The sequence below is a fragment of the Convolutriloba macropyga genome, chromosome 10 (assembly GCF_964194025.1).
Source record: "Convolutriloba macropyga chromosome 10, txConMacr16.3, whole genome shotgun sequence".
Taxonomy (NCBI): Eukaryota; Metazoa; Xenacoelomorpha; order Acoela; family Convolutidae; genus Convolutriloba; species Convolutriloba macropyga.
In genome coordinates this window covers 18,057,634-18,068,236 of record NC_134477.1, presented here as the reverse complement: position 1 = coordinate 18,068,236, position 10,603 = coordinate 18,057,634, and the positions used below count along the sequence as shown (strand labels likewise).

At 32.5% G+C, this 10,603-nt stretch overlaps 1 protein-coding gene across 1 annotated transcript; it reads left to right on the top strand.

Annotated features, from left to right (window-relative positions):
• The first annotated feature begins 3,315 nt into the window (after nt 1–3,315).
• On the top strand, nt 3,316–9,978 carry LOC142348335 (uncharacterized). The gene is made up of 4 exons (XM_075399645.1): nt 3,316–3,492; nt 5,646–5,826; nt 8,610–8,779; nt 9,734–9,978. Exons 1-4 carry the CDS (start codon nt 3,330–3,332, stop codon nt 9,886–9,888), a joined length of 669 nt encoding a protein of 222 aa, XP_075255760.1. The 5' UTR covers nt 3,316–3,329; the 3' UTR covers nt 9,889–9,978.
• The last annotated feature ends 625 nt before the right edge of the window (nt 9,979–10,603 follow it).

Here is a 10,603-nt window from a genome sequence, read left to right as displayed (position 1 = left end):
ACGACTTTACTGCTGAACGAACACACTTTAACGAAAATTTAGAGAGTTTAACTAAAAGTGATAAAAAACTGATATGAAACGCTTTAATTAATCGGTGTATTACAAAAGCATAGGAAAAATGCAAAAATTTTTAATATTTTGAAGTTGTATAGATGCAAAACTTTGTAAATGGAACTGGAAAAAATATGGAAATCAATGCAACTGACAAATATATGAAAGGCTAAAAAGCAAGGTTTCTTTCATCTTCTTGAGTTTTGATGGCGTTTTTGATCACGGTTTTTCGATAAAATCTTTTTGCTGCTCTATTTTTATTCGTATTTCCAAAAATGAAAAACAGGAAGTTCATTAGTTTTTGAATTGTTGTCAGAAAAATTATGATTTACAAAAAAAAATTTATATTGAGTTGTATTTAATGTTATTCGTTTTTGTTATTCCTATATTGTTATTCGTTTCTCCATTAATCATCTTTTTTAGAAACATTGGTTTCTCAATGTTTCCATTGAAAACTAATTCGTGGCCTTTAAGAGAACTATTATCAACAGAAAAATGAGACTGAGATGAATTTATTGGAAACAGTATATATTCGATTTTTTGTTAGTATATTTTTTGATATGCATATGTTTTAATAACCATAGTCAGAATTAAAATAATCAGCTGAATTTCTTAATTTATTTTGGAAATCACTTAACGGGCCTCGGCGTGAACTATCAGCACAAAGTGCGTTTTTGGTTTAGTTTTTTCCAGCTGATGGATAATTTTGAGTTAATTATCAAGAAGACACTTGATGTAAGGAGCTAAATTACATCAAGTGTCTTCAAAATGTAAGGAGCTAAATTTTCCAATAGCCAAGTATGCAAAAAACGACAAATTAGCAAATTGATATATTTGATCAAATATAATTAAATTTCCTGATTGAGGACACAATTTCATGATTCAGAAAACAATCGGAAGTTGACATCAGTTTCTCACGTTGGGCTTGTCAATAATTTTTTTCCAGACCAGTTAATGCTTTTCAACATCTTCGTTTTAAATTTTGGTAATTCAAATATTTTTTCACAGGTAGACCATTTTGATTTTTTAGGCTCTCTAACGCATTTTTTCTCCCAAGAGAAGGGCTATTTTTCAATTGAGAGACCGAGTAATTTTTATTATTCATTCAAAACCATGATAAAAATGATCTATTATAGCATATTACGGTTCATTCATATTAAAGTTTAATCATAAGCAATCCCAGTTCTCTGAAACTCTGTCATTTTGATTCGTTTTTTGATTGACACAGGAGCAAGTTTTTTACGCTTGTCAAAGTTAGAATATCAAAAAACAGATCTGGAACTAGTGATTACCCAAAAATAAAGATAGCGGTGACGACAGCATAATGATAACGGGCAACCACAAGAATGAATGTTTAAGACACACAGTTGCAAATCAATATGCAAACTCTAGTATTATATTTTGTTGGAAACATTTTATTAGTGACTAAAAATAATTTGTTTTTCCATTATTTTGATCCAATCAATTTTTTTGCTCAGTTTTCCGTTGCTGGTTTTTTAAAGTGCGAGGTTGGCAAAAGATAGATCTAAAAGAAAAACCCAAAATGTTTACGTTTTTCTGTAATGCCATTTATTGTTTGGAGATGACCAAAATATTTAACATATTCAAGCCAAGATTTTAAAGAATTCTGTGCTTAAGCTGTTTCAAAATGGTCTTCAAGGATTCTGGGCCTTTGCATTTCTATCAAATAATTTGAAGCAAATGCTACTGGCGCTCATGCCTGCTCATACTAAATTTAATACACGCTTTTATCTATTTTTGCCCCAATGACACTTTTTGAAAAAATTTGAGAAAAAGATTGTAGGAATACTGGGATGAATTATTTAATGATAGTCGTGAATTACGGAGACAATTAGTTGTAATGTTAATATCTCGCTAAATGGCAAATAAAACGACCCCGACCCTATTCCCAGGACATTTCAGAGCTGAAACTTTACATTTCCATATTACAGGGACAACTCATTTCTGAATCAGTATATATGCATTACATTTATACGCAAATATAAGCATGACAAATTCAGAAAAAAAAATTAAATCATGACGTTGTACTTTAAATATATAATGAAAAATTTAGGTATTCATGATGTTGATAGAGACCATTTTTTTCATCGAGTACAATTTCAACCATTCTGCTTATGGCATAAAGATGCATTAATCAGCCTTCCGACAGATCGTACAATATACAAAAAAAAGACTAAAAATCTTGGTCCAAATTCAAACTGTAGACTATTGACCATTAAGGTGCTATAAATATCAGATTTGATTGCAATCTGGTAGTGTGCAAATTTTTCGTTAGGAGCAACTTGGGGGCTATAAAATTTGATTTTCAGTTTTGAAAATGAAGGCATCATTGTGTAGAGCAGCATGCAGGTTGAGATTCCATTTTTCAGTTCAGCAGATCATAATTAAGACTAAGCCGAGAAGACAATTTCTAGGTGAAGCAGCTAGTTAACAAATACTAAGCATACAGATTAAGAACTTTTTTGTTCATTTTTCTTGCATTATAGACTAATTCACTGACTATATTTATTAATGCAAAACTTTATAAATGATTTGTACCACATATGGAGAAGTGAAAAAGATTCTTCAGAGAATGGCTCGTGGAATAAAAGTTTTGAATACACTAAGTAAAAGTTTACCAGAGAAACGAAAGTCTTATTACTTAATGCAATAGTAATAAGTCATCTACAATATTCCGCTCTAATTCTGATAGGATTGCAAAAGTCATTACTCACAACTTTAGAAAAACAACTGAATTGTGGAATAAAATCCATTTTTAATAGGAGTTTCTTTTCTCTTGAAATACCATTGCTCAAAATATTTTTTAACTGATTCTTTTATTGCACAAGCCATTCCAATTTATAATAGTCTGCCTTCTAATATTAGACTGAAAACAACATCGAACGCTTCCTTATAAAAAGAACTGAAAGAATATTTTTGGAAAGAATTTTTGAAGGACCCAAAAGTAACTGATATAAAAGATGACATTGAGAGCATTAGATTTTAATTTTATTTTTTAATCTTCATGACGTACATATAAAATTGTGAGAACATTTTATGCTCGCATTTTAGGCCATTTTTTAATAATGTAAGGTCAAATTTTTAGTTAAGTAATTTAATGATTTTATAATTTAACATAATGTTATTTTCTTAACTTTACATTGCCTCTTTTACCAGTTGCTTTTTATACTTATGTGTACCAGAGGAAATTAACAATGTTCTTTTTTTACATATTATCTCTATGTTTTTACTTGTAATATAAGGAAGTGGACAAGGCAATGCGAGACGTGTTTGTGGACACGATAGACACTGACACTATTGAAACTGTTACGTCACTGGTTGGTCTCGTCAGCCCCTCACCCACCCTCGTGCCACCCCCTTCTGCCCCAAACAATAACAACAACAATAATCCACCTGGTCATCCGCCATCTTCGCAGCCAGGTATATTAAACAGACTTATTTCTTACATAATTTCAGCATTTTTCGGCGCGCATCACATAACGTTTAAATATCAACAATATAGCTCAAAAATTGCTAGAAAAAAGCCGCAATAGCTTCGTAGATCTGCAGTTTCAAAAAGATAGTCAAAGAAACAGACCAAAAAAACCTTTTTAAATGCTGATATTTTGTTTTTTAAAGAATATGTTCAAATTATTGCTGCTTCTATTAGCTGCCCTCAAAAACCCTCGAATTAGATTGACACGCTCAGTTGACCTTATCTCTTTGAATTTAAAAAAAGAAACGTCAATTTCATATTGATGAAGTCATTTTTGAGAGTGATGTAAGTCACGTGTGACCAAAAAATTAATCAGGCGAATGAAACAAAACTCTTTCCACTAATAGTGAAAAATCAGGTCACGCACGAAATTCAGTAGCAATTGCATGAACGAATGAATGAAAAAGTAGCAGATTTGATGTAATTGTGACATCATTTTGATCATAATAAAAAACTTAAGATAAATTGAAAAAACATTTAAACAACAAATTCAAAGCTTTTTCGTTGACTAAACAAGAACACTTGACCCGGAATGGACTACGAATTAATTGGGAGAACATTTAAAAAATAATCAGATCAGAGAAGTCGAAAAATAGTTATTAAAGAATTGAAGTCGCATGTGAGCAAAAAATCACGAGCGATAAGGTGAATTGTTGTACAAGCACCGTTTTCTCACTCTACTTTAGAATTAGAGCAAAAGAAAATCACACTGCAGCACCTTCTTTTTGTTGCTCCACTTCCTGTTTCGGCGTGACCATAGTCATCAGTTCAATTTGACTTCAAAATTCTGAAAATTTTAAGATCTTTAAGAAATAGCCGGAAGAATTCCAGAAACGAATAAAAAAACAAAAAAAAACAGTTCATTCAGAAAAATAGTATCTACTCAAACTACTCATGAGAATTAAGAGAAATTTATTTAATTTAAAATCTTTATAAAATCTTCTTAAAAAGAAAATGAACGGAAAAACCAAAAAAATAAAGCCTCTCCTTTAAGCAAATAGGAGTATTAAAGTGGTGGCAAAACAAAAAGAAAAACTTGATAGGCTCAAAAGTTTGTTTAAGTCTTTAGAAAACAAGAAAAACTGCACAAATTTAAGGAAAACAGTTGAAATTTTGAAATTTTGTGTCTTATTTCTCAACAGAAAACATATTTTGTAGCAAAAGAGCTGTACTCACTTGGTACCTAAAAAGTCCGTCATTAATAGGCGTCTTTTTAAACCCTACTTAAAGCATATAAACAAAACAGTTACCGAAAATGGTTAAAACTGGCCTAAATTTAGGCAAAATAGCTGAAAAACTAAAAAATTGGCACAAAATTCATATTAATTACCAGGAACCTTACAACCAATATCAAAGAACCCACAATATTATAATCAAAACTCTAAACAAAAACTCTAAATAAGCAAAAAAAACTTTTAAGAAGCAGCACCTGAACAAAAAATTTTGCTGCTTACAGAAATTTTTCGACACCTCAATCTCTCGTTCTCTCGAAAACTTTGGTATGAACAAAAAACACCACTCTCGTATCACTCCACCCTTCAATTTTGCTCAGAACTCAAATCAAGCCAAAATTTTCCCATTCCTTTCCTGCTTCAAAATTCAATAAAAGTGATTAATAAAGTTTCTCCAATATTTCTCTTCGAGTCGTAGTAAAAAGACAGAGCCCCAATACAGCTCAAATTGTTTGAACTGTGAAAAAATCAAAAGAAGGCTAATAATAGCCTCAGCTATCACTTTGCGGATATTAAGAGTTTTTGTAAATTTAATAAAATTTCATCACCTCTTTAATTCGACAATAAGTATCTTAATACATGAAAAAAGAGCCTTACAATGCGATGTGAGATATGGTGTCAAAGTAATGAATATACTAATTGCTATTTAGTATTAAACAATGGATTATAGTAAATTATGCTAAAATAAAACACTATAGTTGGTACTGTTCTATACAATGACCCTGTCTGAAAATTCCACAAATTAGCGCAATGTTAAATGAAATCTAGTGTTAGAAGAGCTGGATCATAGCGTTGCAAAATTTGTACAAAAAAGTCCACTAGGAATCTATTTTTGGTATTAATTTCTGGAGTGTATTTATAAACAGGTGATGCAACTTCGGCCGCACCTCCCTCAAACCCATCGACAGCCCCGGCTCCCCCTTCTCAAACGGGGAACACTGCAACTGGTGTGGGAGGGGGGAACACTGCCACCTCTATCCTAGTTCCCTTCTCTCTCTTCTCCCCCATGTGTGCACTAAGTGAGAGGCTAATGCACCACAAGTACAGGTACACAATTAGGTTGAAGAGACCTTTGTCCTTTATTGTTATTACCTCAAAAAAAAGATTAACTCTATTTGTGAAATCATTTTCTGTTTATTATAAAGTCCATTTTCCACTGAACACCATACTCTCTGGCACGTAAATTTATCATATTGCTAGAATTTAAAGGTGTGCCAAAAAACGCGCACTTTTGCCGTGTTTTAACACGCCTGAGCCTAACCAGAATATGGAGAGAACAGTATTTTTCATTTTTTCAATTTGTCAAAAATTGATATTTAATCTAGCGGCAAACTCCATATTTTTGCACAGTCTGCATTAAAATGAAAAATAATGAGCAAAATGATGTTCCTGGAAAAAAGTTTACATAAGATGTCAGAAATCGGAGTCTTTTGAGAAAAACCGAATTCTATAGTTTGTCAGAAACAATTTACTGGACTTATCTGGACATATTCAATGCTGTAAATCAAAAAGATTTTTTAACTACCCGGGTCGAGACTGAATGGTTAACTTGTAAGAACTTGCAAGTTTCGTGCAAATGATGGTTAACTTGTAAGAACTTGCAAGTTTTTGGAAGAAAAACTTGCAAGGCGATGCATCGCCTTGTAAGTTTCTGCCAGAAACTTGCAAGTTTTTACAAAATAACCATTCACAAGTTGAAGGTTTATCTTGTAAGAGCCTTGTAAGTCGAATGGTTAACTTGTAAGTAACTTGTAAGTTGAATGATTAACTTGCAAGTAACTTGTAAGTCGAATGGTTAACTTGTAAGTAACTTTTAAGTCGAATGGTTAACTTGCAAGTAACTTGTAAGTCAAACGGTTAACTTGTAAGTAACTTGTTAGTCAAATGGTTAACTTGCAAGTAACTTGTAAGTCGAATGGTTAACTTGCAAGGAATTTGTAAGTCGAATGGTTAACTTGCAAGTAACTTGTTAGTCGAATGGTTAACTTGCAAGTAATTTGTAAGTCGAACGGTTAACTTGTAAGTAACTTGTAAGTCGAATGGTTAACTTGCAAGTAACTTGTAAGTCGAATGGTTAACTTGCAAGTAACTTGTAAGTCGAACGGTTAACTTGTAAGTAACTTGTAAGTCGAATGGTTAACTTGCAAGTAACTTGTAAGTCGAATGGTTAGCTTGTAAATAACTTGTAAGTCGAATGGTTAACTTGAAAGTAACCTGTAAGTCGAATGTTTAACTTGTGAGAACTTGCAAGTTTTTGGAAGAAAAACTTGCAAGGTGATGCATCGCCTTGTAAGAACTTGCAAGAAACTGCAAGTTAGCCATCTTTTGAACGAAACTGGCAAGTTCTTACAAGTTAACCATTCGAAATCTACCCGGGTAGTATGCAATATTTGTCAATTTCGTATTTCCATTTATTTCGCAAAGAAATGGCATTTTTTAAAATCTCTACTCGACCAAACAATTCTAGCCCAATGGATCTAATCTTTCTAAGGAACTTCTTATTTGATGAAATTCATAGAAATCAGACTCTTATACTATAATAAAATGCAAACACAGGACATAAAATTTTCTAATATGCGCCAGCTGTGAAACAAGTCTTTTTTAAATCAGATGCTAGATATCAATTAGCATCTGAATGAAACAATGAGCTTCTCAGTCAAAGTAATTCAATTAGTCTTGAACGTTTGAGGACCTTCAGTCAACAAAATAAAAATTCGTTGACAACAAAAATTGGATTAAATGGAACTTCTGGAAATATGTACATGAATTTCGGAAACTACAATTTTCCTAACATTATTTATATCGGAAAAGGAATTGCTCAAAAATGCCTTAAAAGTTGAGCAAATAAATATAAAATTTTAGTTTTTGCATTTGTTTTTACCTCGGTGGTATCGACATTTAAAGTATTCTTTGTAAATACGTTCCAATTTCAATCTCATTTTTGTGCACTGTGCGTGATAATTTCCTTAATTATCGAAACGGAATAACCAGAAAATGGAGCAATAGAAAAATTGTTGGTTCTAATTTCCAACACTGTTTATTTTTAAAAATCAATAATCAAAATTTCTAACTCAATTTTTGAACAATGAATGCATCAAATTTTCGTATTTTAAGAAATTCATCTTTGAGAAATTCAGAAAAGTCTCAATCGAGAATTTTCTGAAGAAAAAAGACTTGAATGTTTTGTTTTTTTATATTATGAATTGCTATGGAAGCCATGACAGATTTGAACATTGAATTGGTGCAACGTGTAAGGACGATATCAGGTATAGCGAAGATGTCAAAAGCGGGAAGAGTTGGCATTTGTTTTGACACAGCCATTTTGCTTGTATCCCACTATTAAAAATATCGTCCTAGTGTTAGGATCGCTGTTTTTGAAAAAAAAACTTGATTATTTTTTTACAGAAAAAGCAGTAAAACAACATTAAATGTCACATTTCGAAAACTCTTTCTTTCGAAAACGTGAATCTTATCGATTCTTGGGCGGATTTTGATCTAGATGAGTTTGGTGTCCTCCGAAAGTTTTCATTCCGAGATATTTAAAAAAACCGGCTCTAAAACTGTTTGATGGGAAGTCGCAAAAAGTCGGAAAAATTTAGGGACTGTGAGATTCGTTTCCACCTGAGCACCACCTTTCCACGTGACCCTGTGACACAAGCACAAAAAAATTGGGTACCCTAGATCTGAAAATGATCAATTTTGGGGCGAATTTGATGACAAAAAAAGGTTCCACTTGGTTTCGCGGCCCTTAAAATGAAAAACAGATCTCACGGATTAAGTTGAAAACTTTCACCCAATTTTGTTGACATAAATTCCTCTCTGTTTTTTAGCACGGGAGAAGCGAGTCTAGATCCAAACTACAGCCAGAAAGACAAGTTAGAAGAAGCAGATTTCAGTTCTCTCGCATGGAAGTTACATGGACTAACAATATCACCCCAACTAAGCCTGCTACTATATGTTATTTTGGACCCACTCGAATACTTGCCAAGAAATGTCATAGGTTTGTTATATTTTCATCATTCATGTCAATTGTTTGACACTGATTGATTGAGTTAGGATTTATAGTCGAAAGCTCTCCTAGTAGAATGAAAAAAATCCAATTTCAATAGAAATTTCTGACATTACAAAATTGCATTGAAACAGCTCAGCGCAAAACCCTCTCAATTTTAAAAATAGTGGAGAGTTTGAAAAGTTAATCTGCTTTTTTTACAGTCTTAAAACTTTTTTCTTGAGCACTAGACGGGCTAAATCGGCCTCCTCTTCAATTTGCTCATCTAAAAATGGTTATAAAAAATAACCAACAGTTAGGTAGCACTTAATTTGAAATTATTATTTTGAGGCGTGAAAAAAAACATAGCTTTCTTTCAATGTGTGTTCAAAGTTGATGGCATTATTGTTTGGAGAAATAAACTTTCCTCTCTGATAAAAATTTTTGCAATGTTTGACTACAGCAATATTCATTTTAAACTTGATTTCGTTTTAATCATTTTACACTTGTAGATTTCCGTTTAATACTTATATCGATTGGTAATTTTCCGTTTGTGCCCCTAGCTTAGTGGGTGCATATTATTTGCACCCACAGACGCACATGCCATATTTTACATAATTAATTACTAAGTAATTGCATTTTCTCTGTAACTGGGGAGTACTCTTTTAGAGAGTAATCTAAAACTTCTGTTTAAAACTTTAAGAGCTTAGAGCACCACCTTTAATTTGTGTTTAAAGGTTGTTGCTTAAACTTTTTTTTGAAGAAATCCTCTCGTATGTCATGCCGACGAAAACAAGTGAATGCGTCTATGATGTTTAGAGATAAACTTCCTTTGCTTCGTTTTGCATAAAACAAAAATACCTCAATAAGTAGATATGCCAATGATGAACGACCTGGTATAATTATAGTTTGCTACATAATTTTTGACAAAAAATTCTTAAGTAATTGTGAAGTGATCATTTTCAGAAGAAGAGCCAAATGGAGCAATTGGAGACGACATTTTAACGGTTGAAGACGAGTTTGATGGTCATGGTGGTGGGGTTACTGGCAAACCTCCCCAAACAGGGGCTTCTAATTCCATCACTGGACCACCTCCGAAGTCAACAGAAACTATCAAATGATGCGAAAATTCGAAATGTTTTGAAAAGGAAAACAGAAAAATTGTTTGGTATGGAAAATTGAATATTTCTGAAAAAAGTTCCTCGTCAAGCTGAAGGATCAAGAATTTTTACAGCTGAAATGATTTTTAAAATGCTCTGAAAGTGTGCAAATTGTGCAAGTTGAGTGATAACGCTATCACTACGCTGGTCCGGAATCGGAAAAGGGATAAATCCTTATCCTTCTTGAATCTTCTGGTTAACTCTAAGTTTCAATTCGTTTCGTTGCACATGTTTTGCTTCTCAGGTTTCAAATTTAAGCTAGAACTTTATTTCCAGTTATAAAACAATTTTACAGTTTTGATCATCGGGCTAAAATGACAAAGAACAATAATCAGCGCTTGTTTATTAGTCAGATTAGTTAAAGAAGAGACGTAACATTGACCAATAACAGCAAAGAGTGATCAATTTTCCTATTCAGCCAAGATCAATTTATACAGCCAAGATATTTATCAGCTCAATTAAGTTGTTCGTAAAAGTGATTAATTGACTGTTTAAGCGCAGTCCTTACAGTAAGTTAAACAGATACATTAGAAACAAAAGGCTCTTATCATGTCTAAAATGTGCAAAAAAATTCTTTTTTTTTTGCAAAATGGCAATAATAGTGACCCTTAAGTTATAGGCCCTTTTCCTTGATGTCTATTAAAGCCCAAAATTTTCGAACTCAATGCTTTCAATT

Bases quoted from the DNA above. Each gene is read 5' to 3' on its own strand.
- LOC142348335 (XM_075399645.1), top strand. From the start codon at position 3,330: ATGCGAGACGTGTTTGTGGACACGATAGACACTGACACTATTGAAACT. The intron at 5,827-8,609 runs GTACACAATTAG...TCTGTTTTTTAG, and splicing joins CTAATGCACCACAAGTACAG to CACGGGAGAAGCGAGTCTAG. The intron at 8,780-9,733 runs GTTTGTTATATT...GATCATTTTCAG, and splicing joins CTTGCCAAGAAATGTCATAG to AAGAAGAGCCAAATGGAGCA.